Source organism: Diachasmimorpha longicaudata, chromosome 19 (assembly GCF_034640455.1).
Source record: "Diachasmimorpha longicaudata isolate KC_UGA_2023 chromosome 19, iyDiaLong2, whole genome shotgun sequence".
In the NCBI taxonomy this organism is placed as follows: domain Eukaryota; kingdom Metazoa; phylum Arthropoda; class Insecta; order Hymenoptera; family Braconidae; genus Diachasmimorpha; species Diachasmimorpha longicaudata.
This window is the reverse complement of record NC_087243.1, coordinates 2,820,056-2,843,760: the sequence shown is the minus strand read 5'-3', so window position 1 is coordinate 2,843,760 and position 23,705 is coordinate 2,820,056. Positions and strand designations below refer to the sequence as shown.

General features: G+C 41.4%; 4 protein-coding genes across 17 annotated transcripts in view; 3 read left to right on the top strand and 1 right to left on the bottom strand.

Moving 5' to 3' along the window:
* The first annotated feature begins 302 nt into the window (after positions 1-302).
* On the top strand, positions 303-2,546 carry LOC135171252 (ribitol 5-phosphate transferase FKRP). The gene is made up of 3 exons (XM_064137669.1): positions 303-770; positions 939-1,196; positions 1,335-2,546. Exons 1-3 carry the CDS (start codon positions 303-305, stop codon positions 2,097-2,099), a joined length of 1,491 nt encoding a protein of 496 aa, XP_063993739.1. The 3' UTR covers positions 2,100-2,546.
* Positions 2,005-23,705, bottom strand: part of LOC135171251 (dynein intermediate chain 2, ciliary) — a 40,205-nt gene continuing 18,504 nt past the window's right edge. The window contains exons 1-6 of one of the 3 annotated variants that reach the window (XM_064137667.1): positions 5,606-5,749; positions 5,245-5,421; positions 3,934-4,915; positions 3,603-3,853; positions 2,697-3,519; positions 2,005-2,079 (exon numbers count right to left, since the gene is read on the bottom strand). In XM_064137667.1, the coding sequence (XP_063993737.1) occupies positions 2,698-3,519; positions 3,603-3,853; positions 3,934-4,915; positions 5,245-5,298 (2,109 nt within the window). In that variant the 5' untranslated portion in view covers positions 5,299-5,421; positions 5,606-5,749 and the 3' untranslated portion in view covers positions 2,005-2,079; position 2,697. Of the gene's footprint in view, positions 2,080-2,696; positions 3,520-3,602; positions 3,854-3,933; positions 4,916-5,244; positions 5,422-5,524; positions 5,750-23,705 lie in introns of those variants that run through there. The other 2 variants (XM_064137668.1, XM_064137666.1) reach the window with 2 other exon arrangements.
* On the top strand, positions 5,773-7,429 carry LOC135171258 (uncharacterized). 2 transcript variants are annotated; one of them, XM_064137677.1, is made up of 5 exons: positions 5,773-6,018; positions 6,086-6,181; positions 6,353-6,428; positions 6,493-6,679; positions 6,767-7,429. In XM_064137677.1, the coding sequence occupies exons 2-5, from the start codon at positions 6,113-6,115 to the stop codon at positions 6,969-6,971; spliced, it is 537 nt and encodes a 178-aa protein (XP_063993747.1). In that variant the 5' UTR covers positions 5,773-6,018; positions 6,086-6,112; the 3' UTR covers positions 6,972-7,429. The 2 variants fall into 2 exon arrangements, with proteins under 2 accessions (XP_063993747.1, XP_063993746.1); XM_064137676.1 differs by having other exon boundaries at positions 5,773-6,027; positions 6,767-7,427.
* The window catches only part of Ih (I[[h]] channel), an 86,382-nt gene continuing 73,468 nt past the window's right edge, over positions 10,792-23,705 (top strand). For 2 of the 11 annotated variants that reach the window (XM_064137654.1, XM_064137664.1), the window contains exon 1: positions 10,792-11,263. In XM_064137654.1, coding sequence (XP_063993724.1) covers positions 11,229-11,263 — 35 coding nt within the window. In that variant the 5' untranslated portion in view covers positions 10,792-11,228. The remainder of the gene's footprint in view (positions 11,264-23,705) is intronic. The other 9 variants (XM_064137658.1, XM_064137656.1, XM_064137659.1 and 6 more) reach the window with 9 other exon arrangements.

Genomic DNA, 23,705 nt, shown 5'->3' with positions numbered 1-23,705 from the left:
CCTGCACACGACAAACCGGATTTATCCCTGAGGTCCTGTCACTTTCCAAGGGTTTAGCCTCTCAATTAATTAAAACAAACGCCCAAAAATAATTATCGCCGTTAATTTACCCAAAAACAATTGTCATGAACTTCCTGGAGAAGCTGGGAACGCATGCGCGACTCCCGTTAGCATGGAAATCCAGAAAAAATGGTGGTCCACGAAGGGTTGTTGTCCGAAAAGTGAAGTTGCTTAATTCCCCCCCAAAACCCGTCCGCCAAAGCTCAATAATTAAAATGCTGTTAACAATCGATTGAACAATAATGCGAGTGAAGTTCGTGCGAACATTGTTGGTGCTTGCTCTTCTCGGTAACATAATAATATGGCACAAAATATGGTGGCTATTTACGTCCCAACACTTGTCGAAACCGGCAACCTCATTGTCATCATCAACTCACGACACTCCTCAACGACTTCATCGTCGATTAGCGCGTCTTGTTACAATAGTGGTGAGACAGTTTGAGACATTTGATAATGATGTTGCGTCGACGGTTGAATCCGTCCTCAATTCCTTTCCTGCCATGTCCATTCTCATTGTTTGTAATGAGCTGCCTTACCCGCCACTCGAAATCAACTTTTCAAATGATACATTCAGAAACGTAAGGCTGATTAATCTTCAGCCGGAATTTAACAAGTCCTTTGATGAGAGAAATCCACTCTACTATGTTCGCACGAAATTCGTCCTATTTCTGCCGGATTCCACGAGGATGTCGAGTAAACAAGTGATACAGGTAAATTACTGGACTGCCATCAACTAATAAATGACCTAATGCTAATCATTTTCCTAAATGAGGTACCCTAATTGTCTATAGGAAGAATGGAAATTTGAATTGAAATTCTTTTTAATTTATCACCAAATCTTTCAAACAATTAATCGCAACTGGATTATTTCCACTCAGGAAGCTGTCACCAAGGCCTCTCGCACTGGTGCAATAGCGATACCAGTTGGTAAAAACCAGCTGGCATGTCTGGAGCTGACTCTAAAAGTAAAGGAGTGGAGTCTGCGATTATCGAAAGTACCTGGTCAACTGTGTGACGCGATAATGGGACGACATGCCATCCTGATAGACGTTAATGCCCTGAAAAAACTACCGGATCCATTCATGCTGCCGTTCATGGAGAGTTTTTACATCCAGACGAGTGTCACTGGCCTCAAGGTGAATATCCAACTTGTTAAAATTGTAATTAATCACCGAATTGATCAACAAATCAATTGCACCCCCTCTTAAACTTCAAAACCCCCAAAATCGTAGCGTTTCCCTGAAATCCTTGACTTCCCTGATTTTCTGCATCAGATTCAGCTGATGCATCATCAATTGAACGAGGGGAAACCCCTCTTCCGGAGTCAGCAATCCCAGTGGAAGCTCCAACAGCTCCACCAGCGACGGGAGAGATCAATGTTCGAGCGATTTGGAATTAAAAAAGTGACGAGGACAACCGGTTCCGTGGACTGGTTCGGTTGTTCCAGGGAAACCCAGCGTTGCTTTGGGTCAATCGTGAATGGGGTGCCCTCGTACCTCTACCAGAATCGTTACACCCCACCCTGTTGCCTGGCAGGACTGAGAAAAGTCGCTCAACACGTGTTCGATAACCTGGAGAGGTCAGGGATCAGATACTGGCTGGAGGGGAGTTCCCTCCTGGGGGCGATGAGAAACGGAGACATCCTCCCCTGGGACTACCAGGTGGAGATAGGGGTTAATCGAGATGATCTTAATCGATGCCCCTGGCTGGTTAAGGCCAGGAGTAAACCTGTAGCCGATAACTACGGCTTCGTCTGGGAGAAAGCAACTGAGGGCGAGTTCTTTAAGGTTCAGTACTCGAAGTCTAATAGATTGCACGTCAATCTCCTGCCGTTTTATGTTAAAAATGGCACGATGATGAGGGACTCGTGGTTCTTGAAGAACAGGGACTTCCCGGAGCAGTTCCTCCATCCAATGTCCAGCATTGACTTCGCCGGGAGACAAGTGTCAAGTCCGAATAACATCAGGGATTTCTTGGAGATTAAGTATTATAAAGGGGTTGTGGAGAATCCGGAGTTACCTGGAAAGATATTCAATTGACTCGATCAGTCAAACAATCAACAAGAGCCTCCAAATTGACTCTAATTACCTTGGATGATTTTCACATTGTAATTAGAAAGTCATTGATTGTTTTTAAATAGTCATTAAAATTCCTAAAACTCAATATTTCTTTCCTCAAACTGAATTCCGATCAGCAATTGCAATTACCAATAATTCGAAGGGAGTTTATCTCTAATTATTGTCCCTTCAATTTCAATGATACGATCGAAAATCAATTTTTCAATGTATAGTGCCAACATTATCTCGATTTACCAGCGAACAAATTATGAATTTTTCTATCGGATGTCTAGGTATTATGCAATTAAAAAATCCACATTGTAAACTCATTAAAATGGATATTAATTTGTCATTGGGTGGAACTGTATAGATATGTCAAGGTTTAGGAATATTTTCTCTCGACAAAGTATGTAAATTTCATTCAATAAAAGTTCATGAATACTGTTAATTGCCTCCTAATTGTCTTAAATGAACCCCACGATAGAATGTTAATAATAATTGTGGTTAATTGCTCTGAAAAATAATAATAGAACTCCACCAGTTCCCAAAATCCCGTTCCAACAGCTTAAAAACCCCCACCTTAAGCCGCTGTCCTAACATCTGGTGGTGGCACCAGCACTGGGGGTTCCCTGACAAAACTCAGCAGCTTCTCCAGCTTCAAAGTCTCCAGTTCGCCTGGAGACAGATGCATCTGCTTCTTAGTCGGTTTGGGTTTGATCCTGAGGTTCGGGGAGAGCTTCAAAGTGTTGACAGTACCTTTATCGTCCCCCACGATGATGAAGGGCAGTTCATTATTGAAGCAGAGTCTCGTTAATTTGCTCCTTTTTTTGCTGACAACCGGTTGACTGCAGATCGGTCGATACTTATTGACATTCAGATCGAAGACCGTCACCTTTCCATCGTTGGAGACACAGGCAAGGACTGTGGAGCTGTACGGAGCCCACTGGACATCGCCTATGGGCACCCCCAGGTCGAACATGAAGAGAGGTTCCTTCCTGTTATCCTCCCATATTTTAATTCTCCAGTCTCCCGAGCAACTCGCGAAAATATCCGAATTAAATTTATTAAAGACGATTCTGTAGATCGGCATGTTGTGGGCCTCGCTGTAGGTCTGCATGTACGTGCTGCTGAAGGCGATGTTGCACTTGTAGATGGTCCCCTCCTCGGTCCCCACCAGGAAGATGTCAGGCTTCGTCGGATGGAACGCGATGCAGGTGCCACATCCCTTCAGGGTAATTAGGGTGCCATCAGGCCCAGGAATGGGGGAGCGATCCAGAAACAGAGTCATCACCGTCGTCAACCCCAGCTCGTTCTGGTTCAGGACCCAGTGGTTGATCTTCCCATCGATGCTGATGCTGTAGAACGTTAAATTCCCTTCTTCTGTATCCGGTGCCCATCGAACCTACAAATCAATCGACTGTTTGCCTCACTCGTTCGTTAATTAATCCATCATTACCTGGGTTTTTATACCCTGAATGACCTTACCTCTCCCACGATTCCTCCATGCTTCTGGGTAACATCATTGCTCCTGTACTGTGGAGCTGATGGTGGCAGCATGACATTGTAAACAGCGACAGTCCCGTCCATGCAACCGATGACCAGAAGATGTGGATGATAAACGCTGAAGTCCAGGCACATCACCGGGGACTCAGTGAGACATATCCACTCGGGGTAAGACGGATTCTTCAGGCTGAACAGGCAGACGGTGCCCGACGTCAGGGAAGAGTCGAAGCAAACTGCGAAAACGAACCTCCAGTTGGAGAATTGAGGAAAAAAAAAATTTTGCCATCAAAAAAGCTCAATAAAATCAACTCACACGTTCCAAATGAAACCGCGAAGAGGTCGTAGTACCTGGCATTGAAGCACATGCTGGTGACATCGTGTTTCTTAGTCTTGTCATACTGGAACTTCCACAAGGGGAGGAGTGAGCCCTCGCCATCCTTGAATTCATCACTGGGATCGTTCCAGTACCTGTAGTCCTGGGCGATCTCATCGAAGATGTTCTGGTTAACCATTCTCTCGAGGGTCTTGGCAGCCTGCAGCATCGTCTGATTGACAGCCAGAGCTTCTGCCTGCGCTTTCTTCTTTCCCTCGTCCCTCTTCTGCCCCGGCCCCTGGGACTTCCTGTCCTTCTCCTTCTCCAGCTGCTGAGCAGCGTAATCCTCCTGATACTCGTCGTAAATAGTCCACTGGAAGACGTGGGAGTTGAAGGAAGCTGTCGGTGGAGGGACAGTCTGAGTGCTCATGTCCCTGACAGGATTGATGTACGTCAGGGCCCCTCGTTCGCAGAAGTTGAATTGATTGGGAACTTTCACCGGTTTCTTCGGCTCGTCTCCATCGACAGCTGCCTCTGCCTCGACCCCACCCTCCTGCTTCGCCTCCTCATCGTCATCTGCCTCCTCTCCCTCGTCCTCCTCATCATCTCTGGCTTCTGTTTTCTCCTCTTCTGGCTTCGCATCCACTGTCACTTCCTCGGGAGCCTGATAACTACTCCCCAATTGTGCTTTAGCTTCTTCAGAGTCTCGACTCAAGAGTGTCCCGGGGACATCCAACACGCTGATGATGTTCGGGGGGTTGGGAATCCTCACGAATTCCATTTCTCTGTACGACCACTCGATGAGAGCGTCAGGAATTCTCGTGTCTTGCATTGTCAACACCCGGACTATCTCCTCCTGGAGCTCTGCTTCGTTCAGCTGGACCTGATCTTCCGGCTTCAGGAATATCTTCCCACGGAGCCAGTCCATATCCCCACCCAGTAGATCCAACCTCGAGGTTCTGCTTCTTCCTATACTAATTTGCTGGAGGACGTCATCACGATTGGAATATCAGAATGAAAATACTTTATTTAATTACGTTGAGGGGAAAAGTGATTTTTTAGGCGCCCTTGGCTGTCCTTGGGGGCTTAAAAAGTCCCTTTTCCGGAGGATCTAAATGAAAAATTGATTGTTAGATCTTTATCAACAATAAAATGATTTTTCTGACTGGAAATTCCAGTTTTTTTCCTTCAAAATCGACGATTGTCTCAGTTGGGGGACAGCAGGTCACTCAATAATTTTTTAATTAAATAAACAAGTTGAAAAAATAATATCTCGGTTGTTAAAGTAGAACCGTAACAGTCGGTACTCACGTCTTTACTAGACTCTGAGGCCTTTGATGACGTCTTCTTCCCTGTTTGTGGCATCTTGATAATTTTGTTTGACGACGATAAAAAAAAATTATTTAATTGATTTGGAGTCGTATTTCAAGTACATCAGGAGTCACCGAGTTGACTGGTTACCCTGGGTGATAACAGCGCAGCTGGGCTCTGCAATAACAACAAAAAGGGCCAACGATTTATATTTAACGTACCAGAATGATCGAGGGAAGTTGTTTCCCATTAATTAATATGAAAAGGGCAATTCCATTACATAATTATCGTTTAAATCATGACATTCGTAATAATTTTTCCATTTTCCACCGGATATTGACATGATACATGTCATCGTTACCTTGGATACAGTGAAACAGGTGTGAATATGACCAGACAAGTCAAGATAAACATTTTCCAATTACGTATTTGCACTCCACTCGTATGGAACATTAAGTCAATTAATTTAACTGAAAATAAAAGATGGGAGAATGACTGTTGCGCGGAAGGTTCACACGATTCCAGTGAACTCCGGTGGTTCGCCGGCAAAAATCAATACGACGACGATAGCACAGGGGTTGGAAGGGTGCGGGTGTCAGTCGTGCTTTGACCACGTCGAAAACATTGTCAAGATAATGGGGATAAACAAAGTCTGAGGCTATTTGTCATAACAATTCTATTAATTGTACGATAATTTTGGGGTTGATTTGTCTCTCGCTGGTGGATGATGTCCACTGGAGGTGCGGAATGCTGATGTCAGAGTGTCAACAAGTTGTCCGTATGGTAGATCACGACTTCTGGGGATTAACAACTTGTTCGTAATTGAGAAATCGCATTTCAGGCGATTTAGGAAAGTTCCTGAGGTGTCATGGAGGACAGTGGAATCGATAGTGATCCGAAACCTGTCAATCATGGAGAGGACGAGAGGTTTTTTTTGGTGAGTTCTGCTGGGCCTCGACGTTTGTTTATTTTGATGGTGGAACATGTTGGGGAGATTAATTAGTTGGGCAGAAATTAATTAGTTGGGTTCAATGAGTCGTCTTCTCTGTCAATTTGAGAAGAGAAAAAAATTATTCCCCTGGAAAATTATGATTTTACAATTATCCAGACCAGTGACAGCAGCAGCAGCAGCAATCAGCCCCAGCTGTCAAGATCCTCCACGAAGCAGCTGCAGAAAAAATTGGGTAAGTACCCGAAAACCCTCTCCAACGTATTCCAATGATAACAAAACTTTTTAATGACACGAAGAGGCCAGGATCGAGCAGGCGAAGCGCATCCAGCGGAGCTTCGACTACATTAAGCTGTCTAATACCGATAAAAGCATCATGGTATCCAGCAATTCGAGTGGATTAATCCCCATTCAGAGGCTCCCCATTCCCCACAAGAGCAACGAGCATCATCCACTGGTCGAGTACTGGAGGAGCGACAGCGAAAGGTATCCAACAGTCTACCACTTGTGAAACTTCGAGGCCAATTACCCCAGTAATTTACCGTTTGGTAATGATATTAAACTGTTTTTCAGTGAAGATGAAACGACATTATTTCCAATTTCACGTGGCAAAGACAGTTCAAAGCACAAACAAGATCTCACGGATACGTTTAGTATCGAGGAGTTGAGTGAGGGTAGTGAGGACTCGCTGAATCTGGGTCCAACAAAATCAACTTATCCCCACACACGTACATACAGACCAAGTGGCTGTTTCAACTGTCACTGTCACATACTCTGAGATGTCATCGAGGGCAAATGCTTCACCTTCCGAGGAACATGAAGAACAAATACGTTAAATAGTCTTCAAGAACGTGAATTCTATTTTCGTAATTTGGATTTTGTGGTGGGATTTTTGTTGGCTTTCGAGCTTTAAAATGCGCACAATTCAAGGCGTTTTTCGTTTAATGAGGGATGGGGGGGTCGTTAATGAGTGCATCAAAGGGGAGAGAGTATATGTACATGTGTACTTTATGAAAGTTTATTAATCGAGAGGTTTATGGAGGGAGGATGTCAAGAAATAAAGGGATGATGGCCAAACGATTGTCTAATCTACTGATTTTTTCGACTTAATAATTTATAAATGAAAAGCTCGTGTCAATAATTTAATAAAAACAATTTCAATCGCTTTCATTATCTTACCATTCTTTAATTACCATAAATCCCAATCAACTAAAAGTATTTTTTCAAAATATTTCTAATTATTTCAACCAAATTTTCCTTCAAAAATAAATAATTTTGGATTAAATACACCGAATGGCGCCTTAAAAAAATTAAAAAAATCGCAGTCAACCCCTTCTGCTCCCCGAAAATACAACCCCCACATCTCCTCACCCCCCCTCCCCCTGGATTATCAATTACCACCAAGTTAAACGCGCGCTCCAGCGCAAGTGATCGAGCTTTTGAAATAGTCCGGCAGTTTCCTATCGTCAGTCTCCGACAAAAAAAAAAAAAAACCCACCCCCTACCAACGAGGTTCATTGAAACGTCGTTCGGAGGCGCTGGCAGTGTCCCCCCAGGACCCTCCGGCCCTTGTACACCCCCCCCGAAAGAGGGAAAAAAAATCCCGAAAGAGGGAGAGGGCGGGAGGGTTGATTTCGGCGAGTGACAAGGCGGGGCGCGTAATCGGCGGCTGTGCGGTGGTAGTCGGAGCCAGTGTGAGGCCGGCAACGAGCCGTCCAACGTCGCTATTGGCTTCTCGCACCCTCTCACCTGGCGTCAAGACCGATGTGCTACGAATTTTTGTATCCGAAATAAAAGAAAAAAAAATCCTAACTCCTGGTGCGTCAATCGTACAAAAAAGAGAAAAAATCGAGTCCTTGAAGCAGGAAACGAGTCAGACATTTGTGGTATCAACTGGGGGTTGAAAGGGGGAGAGAATTGAAGCCGTGAGTCGGACACTTCCTTCGGGATCAGGGGAATCAAGTGGACGGGGGGTGGATTAAACAGGGGAGGGGGTTCGCTGATCGGTTGGATTTTTTTTTAAAGTCAGGGGGAAGTTCCTGATGCCTTTTGGATCATACCGGAAGGGTGAAGGACATCAGGCACGCGGTACTCGAGAGAATCATCACGACTGAGGATGTCGAGATCGTGGGAAAGGGTGGAATTAAGGTGGAGGAATGAAAAATGAGGGTGAGCCTGCGCGAGTGACTCAAGTCCTGGGATAACCTCGAAATAAAGCCATCAGGATTCAGGAAAATACTGGGAATGGAGATGTGCTGGTGGTCCAGGTGAGGACTGAGGACATCTGATTGTCACTGGGGAATGACAGGTGGAATTTTCATGACTGAGGGATCATCGGGGGATGAAAATTTATCGTCATCGAGGAAGTGGTGAACGATGATCATCCAGGGTGCCAGTGTCCTCATCAGAATATCCGAGACACATCATCTGGGGAGGAAAAGACGGGCCACAGTGTTGGGACTCGTGAGATGGTCACGTGACGCGTTGCCAGACGCCAACGGGACCACAATCACGGGCCCGAGTTGGGTTTGCGAGTGGGTAAAGGGGTTGAAGAGTTAAGTTTACCGGTGATGAGGTTTACCTCGTGGTGAGGATCTCAGTGATTGATGATGAGGACTAATGAGGTGTTCAGCGGAGGGTGGAAAGATCGCTAGCAGGGGACGAAGTGGATTTTTACGGGCCCGGGTGGGGGGCCGGGGGGGTATTGGAGGATTCAAAAAATTTTTTTTAGTGGATCTGGACTCTTTGTGAATATGTACAGTGGTTTTTGGGAATTTTGGGGGGAGTGGGGGCGGGGGGATGGGGCAGAGAGGGCTGACACGAGGGAAGTTGCAGGTACAGTAGAATTTATGACGATTTATGGTATTTAATTTTGCAGAAACGAACGGGAAATTGATGGGGGGTGGGGTATAATACGATTTTTTTGTTGATAAATTAATAATAATTAGGTAAATAATCATTTAGCATTTTTTTTTGCTGCACAAACGAAAGTAATTTCTGTTTAATGAATTGTGATAATTTTTTTTTCAATTGAATTTCGTAATTATTATTATTTATTGTAATTTATTTGTTGGTATTTGGGTTTATTTTTTGTTGAGTCAAGACAAAATTGTTATAGTTCTTTAGACTCTAATTAAATTAATTATTAATTAATTAAAGAATTGATTCGTTTAATTTTTTAAAAAAGGGAGAAGGGGGGGATTATTTTGGGAACGAGGTTAATTAATCCTAATTATTACCAATCCCTTAATGACCGATTTCCAAATAAAAATTCCGTCCCACCCCAATTTTCATCCCCCAAAAAATCCCCGAATTAAAAAAAAACTAAGATTCATTGTACACGACAGGAATTATTCCCTCCGCAATTACTCGAGTAATGAATTTTTTTTCCCCCCGCACACGACTTTAATTCCACCCTCCCCTGGACGAAAATTGAAGTGTCAATTTTATCGGTTTCTCCACTGGGTCAAAGAAGTCATGAATTTTGTAAAGTCTCTGGTGTAACGTTACATCATTGCCTGCTGGACTTATCGATCCTTAACAGTGGCACTGCGATTAGCATTGGGCTCCACCTCCAGGGGGATATCACCCCCCGGTGTCGACGTATCCGCGTGTACAGTTACCAATGTATGTGGAAACTGCCCACGCAGATGATGCTGTGTCGCTAACATTGTTGGAGAGATCGGCGAACTATCGGGCATAATTAGGGGTGGTGGGAATTATCCGGGGGTGGGTGAGGGTTGAATGGGGTTGATTTTGCTAATTATTACACTGGGATTATCGCGGATTGGTATCGGTGTCACTTCCTACGAGATGAAGTTCACCCGAACGATTTAACCACCAAAGGAAACCCCTCACGAAGGGTTAATTCCCCACCCCCTGAGCCCCCTACGCTGGGGTTGACTTAACCAAAAAAATAATCAGCTGAAATAATTCTGTTCGGAAGCAGAATAATTTCTAAAAAAACCCGAAAGATCTCCGAGAATAATTACGATTTCACCCCCTGCAACCCCTCCAAAAAATTCGATAAATCACTGGAGGAGAAAAAACCCCCGTTGAAAGTTTAAATCTCTCCCCTTTCTCGCCCACATTATAAACTCAAAAATTCCATTCATCATTAAATTCCCCCCTCCCCCCACGCACCCCCTCACCTGATAATAAAAAAACCCACCCCCGCGGCACGTACACAACGAAACCCCCGCGTAACAGTATACGATATTTTACTGTGGGTTGTAGCAGCATCCCTACGTGAATCACATATCGAGGAGTTCATGGGGGGATGAAATACGTATGAGTACTCACGTACACCCCGGGATAGAGGGTTGATATCTCGAGTGAAGTGATACTGACTTGGTCGGGTTGCCAGTTCACTACCGTTTTTAATAAAGTCGAATTCAGGATGGGATCCACGAGAAAGAGGGTGAAAAAAAAAAAAATCAAATAAAAGAGTAAAAAATCATCCCCTCAATCCCATTTTCACCCTCTATTTACCATTTTTTTTTCTATTTTTGCTTTCAGGATGTTTCGGCGAATTGGATGTTACGAGGAATGATAAAAACTGATCGTTCGACTGGTGACCCCCTTCATCGAGTGATTAAAATATTAAAAATTAAATAAATATAGTTGATAAACAATTGAGTGGGTGGGGTGAGAAATACTGAGTCGACAATTTTTTGAATTTTGTGGAATGATTTTTTTTGAGTAATTTAATTGAGGGTGACTGATAGGTGTGCCACCACCCCCTTTGTTAAAGGGGTGTGGGGCAATAGGGTAATTTATCAGGGTGGGTGGCGCAGGGGTGCGTCTGGCCCGTCGGCTGGTACGCGGTATAGTCCGACGTTGGGCCCTGGGGGTTGCATATACGGGCCCTATTTTACGTCGTGCAGTGCTGGCTACCACGGGTGTAACGGGGGTGGCCGTGGCCACGGGGGATAACGATGCACCCCCGTCCACGCGTCACACAACCCCGAGTGTCAGTGCTAGTGTTAATTCAGGGGGTGCGTCAACCTGTCCAGGAAGATCCAGAGCGAGGACCATGTCCATGAGGAGTTTGCGACGTGTGTCACATCCGTAAGTTATTAAACAAATTACTTAAAGGTAGGGGGATGAATGCAGTGGTCCAATGGGGATGAAACAGGGCTCGCAGTTGTGCTTTTTCGTCTGATTAATTTTTTTTCACCATTTTACCACTGCATTCAGCACTTTGTAGATTTATAATTTGCTGCTGAGTGGATTGACAGTACAACATCCAGGATAATCCCCTCAACTACCCCAAGAGGTCTCAGCATAGTTTATTTACCCTCTCGTCTATTAAATAAATAACCCCCGAGTCGTAGAAACAGCGTTGAAAGCTCTCTTCACAGCACCGAGTTGAGTGAGAAATTGTAAAGGCCTTGGAGGACGCACTTGGAGAATTAACAGTGTATGCCCCTCTTCGAGGGTAGTTTTCAGCTTCGTGTCATTCCACTTATCCCTGTCCCTGGTTGGTCCAATGTGGTCTCCTAAGCTGGACTTGAAACTTCTCGGAAGACCAGGAAAACGAGCTGGACTGGGTTATTAATCGAATTACAACACTCAGAGCTTTCGTGTCATGAATCCTGTGCTGAGGAAAAATTTGTTTCCGGGAAGAAACTGACAAATTTGAAGCAGGAAAATTGCGAGAGAGTTAAAGGAAAATTATAAAAACTTTCCAGAGATCAGGAAAAATTATAAAAAGTCACTAGAGAGCAGGAAAAATTCCGAAAACTTTCCAAAGACCAGGGAAAAGCTCAAAAAACTCTCTGTAGATCCGGAAAAATTATAAAAATACCCTAGAGAGTAGGAAAAATTCCAAAAATTTTCCAAAGACCAGGAAAACCCTCCAAAAACTCCCTGCAGACCAGGAAAAATTCCAAAAACTTTCCAAAGACCAGGGAAAAGCTCCAAAAATTCTCTGTAGATCAGGAAAAATTATAAAAACTCTTTAGAGAGCAGGAAAAATTCCAAAAATTTTCCAAAGACCAGGAAAACCCTCCAAAAACTCCCTGCAGACCATGAAAAATTCCAAAAACTTCCCTCGACACCCGGAAAACCTCCAAAATTTTCCCAGACATCCGGAAAATTTTGGCTTTACCCCATAACTCTGAACTTTCCCTAAAAAAAGCTCCCCCCCAATAAATGAGGTGACAGACACTCCGTGTCAGTAAAAAAAATCCATCTCAGAACCTTTGTCCATCCCCTCACGACCCGGTGAAAGCTCCCGTCGGTCTTTGTCCAACGCACCCCGTGATTTTGAGTTTTTCCAGTGAAACCTTTCGGATGGAATAATATCGCGTGACTCTGTCGCATTTCCGTTCATCTGACAGCTCAAAGGCACGTGTGTAGTCATGCGAGCGTCATTCGTGTTGAGGAGGTGGGTGAAAAGATACTGAGGGAAGTGGTGAATTTATGAACCATGGGCCCGACCATTAGGATCATCTTTCTACATATTTTTATTTATTTATATTTTTTTCCAACAACCATTACGGTTTCATAAGCCCTCCATTCTTCTCCCTTTTATTTTCGATGTTATCTGCGTTACCCTGGCCCATTACCCTTAACTGTACTCCATATGGACTCAGACTGTACCGGAAACCATGAAAAATATGTCTTTCATCCCCTAATTATTTTAAAAAAAAACCTGAAGCTTTCGAGACGAATTTCCACGAAAATTCCTCCAATTACGAACGATAAAAATTGAAAGTGAATTTTATTTTTGTTTATATTCAATTCCACTGATTTTCAACCAACAAATTCACTCGAGTTAAATTAAACAAATTAATTAAAAAAAGTAATAACAGTAATGATGGGAAAGAGAGTCGATTTCACCCGAATAAAAATTATTTAAAAATTCATTTTCATCGAACAATTGAGCCCCTCGATAGTATCAAAATAATAATCATTCACAATCGTTTTCATCCCCTATATTCACCCGGTCTCGATGTTCATTTAAAAAAAACGTCGATACTTGTAACTAAAAAGCTCAATTCATTGACATTCCAAGCGAGAGAATCAGCCCCTGTAACAAATTCTTTGTGCCGCATTCGAGTTCAACAAAGAGAATAAAAAGCTCTCGTCGTACAAAGGGGTGAGAATTTTAGCCGTTGGGGTTAAATGTGAATTATATCAGGCGCCTTCATCCAGGTCTGTTGAGAGAGCTCCCGCATATCGCAATAAATTATCACTCAACCCAACTTCTTCAATTGAATTCTCGTCGACATTTGACAATGGCGGAGAGACCCTCGGGCTCGTAATCGCTCGGAAAAACTTGCACATCCACTTTCCCTCAATTTTTTTTTACCCTCTGAATTATTGTGACTGCTTTGAATGAAAAAAAAACTTCGAGATTGCGAGTGAATCGAGGTAAAAGTCACACGAAACAGGGGGGGATGGGGGTGAGAGTGTGAATGAGCTTTATGCGAATCAATGGAATCGAGGGCGAAGGGGAGGGGAAAATTCAGAGATTTAACGCCGGAAAATGGCGGGAAAAATTTGGGGGGTGGGGTAGGATCGAAGGGGATGAGTTGACGAACCAATCGATAGGTTACCAAAATTTTCCGGGGCAAAATGGGTCAAGAAAATGAATATTTAGGTCCAAAAAACGCTTCGGGGAAGTGGTTAATCCCGGGATTGGGCAGACACTCGTGAAGACGGGAAAAAAAATGAAAATTGTAGTATTTCCTCTGGGAAAATTTATTAAAAAAAAATTTCTAATGTTCCCCAGAGTTAGTTAATGATTCTCCCCAATTTTGAGATAAATTTCCCCTGAAACTGACGCCAGGAAAATTATTTATTTATTTTTTCTGGATTTTTTTCTCTGCGATTTTCAATATTTCTTCTTCTTTCGAAAAACTCGCGGATTATTTTGACATTAATTTTTGACCTTGAACATCTTTACTCGACTGTCAATACTGCGCGATACATCACGAGAATTTCGTGAATAAAATCGCAGGGGTTGATATTTCCAAGTGATAATAATCTCGAAACATTTAACCGGATGTTTGTGATATTTTGACTGCATCCAGAACTCGTCACAACGCGCCCCACATAACAACGGAACAGAGTTTTCGGGTTTATCGCTGTTCACTGGTATAACGAATCACTTTTATCAACCGTCCCGTTTTCCATACCACCCCCCTTCCACCCCCCGACGTCTGTACGTGGGTTTTTTTTTTTTGACTGACACAGAGTTCAGTTTGTGTCAGTTATTTTTTGTTTTGAATTAAATTATGAGCAGATGTGCACAGTCTTGGGGAATTTCAATGCGAGTAGGGGTTGAAGGGGGCAGTTAGGGGATGAGGGAGGATTGGAGGTCGTTGGGTGGATTATTTTACTGGGAATTTCGGTGAGAGAAATTTATGGCGACGTGGGACGTGTTTCGACGAAATTTTGGAAGATTTTCCAGTTGACGATTGAGTGATAAATAATTTGTGTATTTGAATTTTTTTTGTTTAAATAATTGATGATGATTTTGAGAACTATGATCGCGTTGTGTGAATTTTTTTTGGGGGAAAATTGATGTAATTAAATGAAAATGGCGTTGGAAAAATTATTATTTGCTCTGAACTCTCCCGAATTCATTAATTAGTGAAGATAATTTATGTTCCACGCGATAAAAAAATATTTTTTATTCAAGATTATTTATCCATTTGTATCAACATTGACACGCACCTGTCAACAATGAAAAACCGGTGGACGATCGGGTTTCTGGTCCCGGGAAATGTTGATGGAGCACGAAATCTCGCAAACAATAACAGACAACACGTGATGCAATTCCTCAATTCCGAGGGGAGAGTAAATTTATTCATGAGCCCCAATTCCCAGTCCATCCCCTATTTTTCAGTCGAAGGAATGAATTTTCCACTCATCACTCAACACGAAAATTGTTTTCCATTTTAATTTTCAGTTCAAAAATTTGCAAAATGATTTTTCATTTTATTTCCCCCAAATATTTGATTATTTTTCGGGGGGTGAGGGTTAATCGTTCACCCCTGTACTCAAGTCGGGTAGTTTCCCTGTCGAATGCCCCACAATTCGTACTCCTAACCCTCCCCCTCCCCTTTAAAACTCACCCCCTTCGGGGAATTGTCCTATAACTGAGTGTCTGGGGGTAACTCGCAACGAGACGGACACCCCCGGGAGGGGTGAGTGCCCCCCATGTCCAGTTCCACCGTTTGTCACCGCAAAAGGCGATGGGGATGGTACCTACCCCTTCCCAGTGAAAAAAACCGTGTCAGGGCGGACAATTCGGGAGTGACGCAACTCGAGGGGGTGAGAAAATCATCCCCAACCACCGGGAGGTTACACACCCCCCAATTTGGCCTTGAGCCATCATTTTTTTCCACTGGAAAGTGGTAAAAAAAAATCGAGGCAGAGAAATTCAACCCCGCGGGGGTAAAAAAGGAAATTAAACGTTCGCTGGTGCTTTTAGGGGGTTGAAAGTGTTGGCAGGGGGTTGTCCATCGTAAATGGGGGAAACACTCTCGACGCCGAGTGTCGTGAACGAGGGCAACTGTTATTCAACTGTTACCCTCACCTCCTATCGTCGTTTTTCATCCCCCAACCCCATGTGGACGGCCAAAAGTGTACGGTTTCAACCGTTTACGGTACGGTATTTCGCACGCAAGTATTTCCACGTCGGATATTTCAATGACATCCCCTCGACCACTAAACTCCATCGCCTCGTTACACGTGAAAGGGGTGCACTGGGGCTTTAAATTCAGGGGGGGTGGGAGTTTAAAATGGGGGTGGAAAGCACTCAGGGAATTTTTGAGTGAAATTTTGGGAAAATGGGGAGAAATTACGGGTTTCAAGAGATAAATAAATATTAATATTGACATATTGTTTATGTTTTTAGTGAAAAAAATGGGGGAAACTCACGAAACGAGTGAAATAGTTATAAAAAATTTTTTTTTCTATTTTTTTTTATGTTAAAAAAATTTAAAAAAATGTTTGTGAAGAATTTTATCTCATTAATGAAGAAGAATGACAAATTATGAAGGTAATTAATCCCAAAATTATCAAATTTATCCCAAAAATAATCTAATGAATCTGATTTTCAAAAATAAATCACTTTCCACGTGAAAATGACTTAAACATTAAACAAATTAACGAATTTTTCATTAAAAAAATTGACTAAAAATTCTATGAAACTGTCAATCTTCAAGTGTCACATCCACTCAGTGAATTTGATATTTTTTATTTATAATTTTTCCATAATTTTCCGAATTTTTTTCTCGAAATGTCAGCACCTACTAAACCAAAACTCCTTCTGTCCCATCATTTTTTCGCGCACTAATTTCTCCCTGTGAATGGCCCTCACGAGAATGAGAAGGCGTCAGGGTGAAAAAATGAAGGTAAAAAACCCCTGAATTTGTACATTGGTGGCAGCTTGACAACTCACGTGTGAGCGTGCCATAAAGTGGGCTTAACCCAGTTCGTGTACACACGAGTTCTCGAGGAATCGAGGGAAAGACCCTGAATTATTATCCTTCCCCAACATCTCTGTCCCATTTGCAATCGCGTTGTGGTAGGTACACCCAATGGTCTTTTGTACCGACGTATTATTGGTGGTCTAACCCACATCAATAGACCATAAATGACAATGGAATGGTGGCAGGTACATCTGATTTGCGATTATCGAAGGAAATTTCATTGATTTTATCCCAAATCAATCATTACTCCCCTACAAATCATTAATTTCATAAATCTAATTACTCTAATTGATTAACTGTACCACTTCAATCAATTTAATCAGCTCATTATAACAATTAATTTTTTTTTTTGTAAATTAACGATTATTTCAACGATTTATTAATTAAAAAATATTTTTAAAAAGTTTTCCATTAATTTTATTCATTTTTCATTAGAATTAAATTATTATTTAATTAGTATCACATCACAAAACAGTTAATTTATTTTTATTTTGCAAATTAACGAGTATTTCCACGACTTATTAATTTTAAAAATATTTTTTTTAATGTTTTCGATTTATTCAATTTATTTTTCATTGGAATTTGTCCACTACCGAGCAATAAATAATCCCCCAGTTGTACCTGACAAGACCCAGGGGGTTGTGAGGGAAAGGGAGGGCATATAACACCCGATGGAAACCTTTTATCCGCATATCGATCTCGAGGCACATATTTTCCTCCCCCTCACCCTCTCACCCTCTCTTTTTCTCTCATCTTGGAACGTCTTATGGAGCCGTTTCTCTTCACCAATTCTTTGTAATCCCCGTATTTCGTGGTAACTCCCTCATCCGGGGGGTGTATTCCACACGCGTCGCTCGAGTTTTCGTACTCGTTCGATAGATCGATACGACAGATGATTTTTCTCGACTAAAATTTATTTTAATTCTCAAAAAATAAAAAATAATATTTCAATCGAAGGCAACAAATCAAAATAACCGACTCACGATGTGATTTAGCGAATAGTTATTTACTTAGATAAATAAATAGCAATATTTATTTATTTAAATAAATATTTAGGTGATATTCATCCCCTTGTCACGACTTTTGAATATATTTTTTATTTTCTGTCAAAGTATTAAATTTTTTTAATAGAAAATATTCGCGATTTTCATTATTGACATTTATTATCATTTTTTTATGGAGAAATAGGGGTGCGGGGGGTGTTTTTTTAGGGATGAGAAAGGAGAAGAGCAGATTTATCCTCATCTTGAGGATTTCGAGGCTTAATAGTCCTCTCGTCGTCTAAATCCCGTCCTCTCAACCCCTCATTTCTCTTCCCAGATGAACAGCCCCTCGGACATCATCCCCCACCGACCCAGGGTAAATTAACATCCGCCCCTCGACACACCTGGGACTCGTTGGTCGTCATTCATGGCTCACTTTACTCACGCCACGTGCCCCGATCGTTTTCTCTTTTTTATTTGTTGGAGGAAATATAGGAAATTTACTCGGTAATTTCCGGCAATGGGGTGGAGAAGGGGTGGGTGCGTTGGGGGGGAGGGATGTGCAACCCACGAGCAAGTTACTCATGAGAATGGGCACGAAGTTTCTGGAAGTTTCTGAGGCACTTAGATTCGATGCAGGAAAACGATAGCACATTTTCTGAAAGCCATATCGTCCTTCTCGCAGGGTTTCGTCTATTATTTAGGTACGAGTTTCCCTGACTTTTGTTTCATTTTGAAAATTTTGTGGGGAGGAAAATAGTAAATAGAAAAACTTTGATTTTTTAAATAAATAATGATTACTTTGGTTTTCAAATTTTTTTTAACTCGATTTTGACGATTTTTTTTTGTTTAAAATTCAAAGGTTTTGTGATTATTAAGAAAATTAGTTAATTAATGAATTAATCAGTTAATTAATCAATCGAGTAGGTTATCCTTCGAGTAAAGCAATTTTTTAACTAAAAAGTTATTTAAATAAAAAGATAATCATCGAGCTTTAATGTACCACAGAATAAAATTGTTATAAATTAAAAATAAACAATTATTCACCACAAAAAAATTCTATTTCTCCCGATACGAGTGACCGATCGCCTGAACGTCTTTCCTCCCCATCAAACTCACCCCCCACCCCTAAACCACCCCCACCCTCCTAAAAAATCTTTCAAGAACTTTATAAACAAATTTTTCCCATCAAATTAATTCACGAAAATGCGGTAAAATCCCGGAAATTGTTGTTACAAGTCTCCTAATGAGAATCTAAATTACAAACGTCTCGTCGGTCAGTGTAATCCACCCCCCCCCCACCCCCTCTCCATTGAGATTTTACCCCAAAGTCATGAATAACGCGAAAGATGAAATGAACAAAGATATTATGCAAAATGTGGGAAGTAGATGTTGGTATACGCCCAGGGGAGTAAGCAACCCTCCTTCGGTTTACCTTTGTGAATTCGATAATAGTGGGGTTGCACAAAGGGTGGCTCACACACCCGGGTTTTATTCAACGGTGCGAGTCACCTCTGGTGCCGTAATCCCGGTGATGGTCTCGTCGGTTGACCGCGACACAACGTATAATATTTTGTGGAGCCTTACCCCCGAGGTGGGGTGGCATGGGGGTGTGTGTGTGTTGCTTCAAAGGACTTATAACATTAATACAATTATTTAAATCTTCCTGGTAATTTTCCTAGGGCTCAATAAAAAATTAATGAAGATTTCGTTTTATTTCAAGTTCCAAAAATCTCTGGATTGAAAATAAAAAAAAATTATTGAAGTGAGAATTAAATTGTAGTAATTAGAGTGAGAGTTAATTATCATTTATCGATTTTTACTGAATTTTGGGGGAAAGGGAGGAAGCAATGACTCATGATACATTTTATGGAACCGTAGCAGGATTTTAACACGAAAACTTCGATGTAAATGTGAAAGTAACACGAATATTCACAAAATTTACGGCTTAAAATATTCTATATTTAAACAATTGGGGATGACATAAACAAAATAAGGTAGAAACAACGTGAAGCCCTTGATTTTTAAAAAATAAATCGTCATAAGAAAATTTTAATGAAAAGAACAGTTTCGATGTCTTTAAATTGTCCTTTTTGTTAATTAAAAATTATAAATTATATATTTATTTTGTTTTTCATTTCATCCATTTGTTCATCAACCGCCGTAATATATTTTCCAACAAAGAAACCCCAATCTTCCCTCCCCTAAAAACCGATAAAAAAACTAAACCCACCAGTAATCGAAAACTTTTATTTACAATTTTTCCCTTTATTAATCCACTCATGCGAGTAATAAATAAATAAAAAATTCTGGGAAAACATGGAAATAGCGGTGCCCACGTACAACACGATATTCGGTTATTTGGCAAGTTGTCAGTTTGTTGTGACGATCAATCGGATTTATGGATGTGTAACTGCATCGAGAGCCAATGGAACAGATGGGGAGTCCGGGTGATTCACCAGGACTACGTCGATGTGGGCACGATCGAACTCAGGAGAGGCTGGGCTTTGCCCCAGCCCACCCCCTCCCAACCCCTATTTAATTTTATCCACCCCCCGAGTGAGTATCGCCACTGGTACTCGCGGCAAGGCCGTCTGACCAAACACGAAACGTTCCACTAGCGAATCTCATCCGAAATTCTTTGGATGTCGGGGGGCTGCAGTTGGGGAGGAATTTCTCGAGGACATTCGTCAAATTTTGCAATCAAACTTGGAACAAATATCTCGGGTTTCTCCGGGAAATGTGGACCGGGAAAATCCGAAAATGTGACGAATTTTCCAGTTTATTTTCTGATGATAAAAATTTTCCGAAATTTTTTTATTTAATTCTCGGATAAAATTTATTTTGTTGAAAAAATAACATAATAAATTCCATTAGAGACACATAATTATCTTGGACAATTGATTATCAACTTATTAACTCCTAATCATAATTATTAAAAATAAAATAAATATAATTTTCCAAATAAAAAAATTTTCCCTTCCAATTTCCAAAAATTCTTTTCCTCCAAAAATTCCGATTTTCCTCACATCTTTCCCCCCAAAAACTCCACCGACTCCCTCCACCCACCTCCCCATCATTAATCCCCCCACCCCCAATCAAAAATTCTCGTTAATTACTGAGGAACGAGGGAATTTGAAATTAATGCAGTGAATACCCTCCCCTAAATCAATAAACGTAGTTACCTGGAAAATCAAGGGAGTCCACGGGCTAATGTCGGTGTGGCCTATCGTTTGTCAAACCAAGTGATTTTACCCCTCTTTAACCACAACCCCCCCTGAGCTAACGCGATCGTAACGATCACATGCATTAACGCAATTACAATTATCGAGTGGAGACGGGGGTGAAGTCGTTGGCGTGCGACGCGGTGCGATCGAATTGATTAGATGACGTAAAAGTGGATAGAGCCATCTAGAGCAACATTCTGATAACCCCTGGTATGTAATCAGAGGGTGTGAGGGGGTGGGGAAGGTGCGAAATTTGAGGGATGAGGGGTGGGCGAATGGTGCAGTAACCCCTGGATTTATAAAACCGGATATCCACCCACGAGTTTCCTATCGAAGCGCGTGTGGATTTTTCGATATTAATCGCTCATTAGTCGAGAGATCGTATGTATCATTAGAGTTGATACCAGTCATTTACTCCCACTCGATATTTTCCGGGTGGAGGGGGGGTGTTCGGGGGATTTATTTGCGATTTAGATAAATTAAGAAGTGAAGTTATTATTATTTTTTTTTTATGTGTGGGATTTAAGTAGTGGGGGTAATTAATTAATTAGAAATTCTGAGGTTTGGAAAAGGGTCTCTTGAATAATAAATAAATGTAGGGCATAAAAAATATTATTATTTATTTTGTTATTATTTTTTGAAAGGAAAACGATCGATTGATTAATTTTTTTGGTGTCTTCAATGATTTAATTTTTAATTTAAACAATTTTTAATTAATAAATTATTGAATTGTTCAAATAAAACAATTGTGCAGAATTGTTTTAATAAAAGAATTGTCCAGAATTATTTAAATAAAATAATTCTGTATCGATTTTGAAAGAAATAATTTGTAAAGAAAATCAGACCTTTTTTTATTATTTTTTTTTTGTTATTCAGTCAATACTGAGGAAGTTGTATTTATTATTAGAACTCCTGCCAGTCATTTCCACCCACTCACTTCCTCAGGGGTGGAACAAATTTATTCTGGGGATTTGTTTTCGATTTAGACAAATTGAATGAGGAAGTCATTGTTGTAATTGCAATTTCCTATTGTTCTGGATTTATTGGAGTGATTAATCCCCAGAAAATTTGGTTTTATATTTTTAATCCATTATTGATCGATTATATTAACTCATAGAACCCCCGAGAATTTTGAATTCCCGGAAATTAATTTCTTACGTCTCTCATTAAAGCTGATGCCAATCATTTACCCCATTCGATTCTACGAAATCTGAGAAATTAATTCTGGGGATTTCGTGGTGATTTTGATTAATCGAACGGGGAAATTATTATTGTAATGGTGATATCAATTATGGGTTATTACGATGATTAATTCGTCGAGGGTTTCAATTGATTTGTGGGGGAAATTCCCGACGTTTTTCCGTTAATTAAATTATCAAGAAATTCGAGGGAAACAACAAACGTCAGAAAATCCCTTTAATTTTCCTGAGAAGAAAAATTAATTTACAAAATTATATTTTTCTCCCAGACTGAACCACTCCACCCTCCACTTCCTACCCTTGTCCCTCCCTCAAACCCCCATTTTCCACCACCGAAAACCCTCGAATTATTCCTGGAACCGTCACTTCAGGAAAAGTCCACCCCCTGGGCCCAGTTCCCGGACAGTACTCAGTCCTACAAACTTATCGTCGAGATGAATGAAAAGTCAATGAGACACACGTGTGAATATGCATACAGACACAGGGGATGGGGGTTGGGGGGATGGGGGTGAGTGAAGTCAGTAGAATGTGGAAATGGGGGTAGCGATTAGTGTGGGAGGTGAACAATGTTAGTCCGGCCGGAAAAATGGGGAATTGAAGCGTCACACGAATGGGGTGGACATGAAGGGGGATGAAAAAAAGAGGGTGAGTATTAAATGACCACTGGAACGACGGAGATGACGTGTAAAAACGTCTGACAGCCGCCCCAATGCACCACATTTTTTTCCATCGGCGGACGATTGTTATTTTATTACTCAGGGGATGGGGGTGGGTGGGGGTGGGAGGTGGAGTGTTACTGACCCTCAGATGTAGTTCTCTCCCCCAATTAAATTTATTTCCCCGAAATTTTGAAAAATAAATTGAAATAAATTCTGCAAATTCTGAGGATTTTTTTGATTGAGTGCATTAATTATCTTCTTGACTGGATAATTAATGAGGTAATTTAATTAAGGGACTTCAGGGTGATTTTGGGACCTGAAAAGACCTCGAGGAAACTTCCAATGTCCACAGATGGGGGTAGTATTCATTAAGAAAATTGTGAAGTCGTAAATTCTCTTCAGTTTCCATTGAAATTCGAAGGAAGGGGATGATGATCGATAGGGTGCCGTAGGAATCGATAAATAATCGATCACCAACTCGATAGGAATAAAATAACTTCGGAGAGACAGAGAAGAACTTGAAAGAAATAAAGTTTCCTTTGTCATCGGTGATGAGGGAAGATTCTGAAGACTTTCACGACTGTCGACGTCTTTCGCACCCTCACCCCGATCCACCCCTAACTCGCCTATCGGTAAATATTTTCCGAGGGCACCTGCGACGCCTCCGAGAGTAATAAAACAAAAACTGAGTTCCGTCGATATGACTCCAACGAAAATAAAATCCGAATGAACTCGCAAACCCTCGTCTTCACGTTTCAACCCCCGAACGCCCCGAAAATTAAATAATTCCGTTGCCATAAAATATTATTTAATTATTTAACTACCCCTCAATAAAATTAAAAAAAATTCCGGTGACTTCCGTAATCGATACTCGAACGGTCCGTAATTTTTACTGAATAAAAAACAATAATTAAAACCACCCCAACCCCTATAAAATAAATAAATTCTCAGGAACTTCAGAATTCTCTCTAACGATTTCTCGAACTTCTCCGC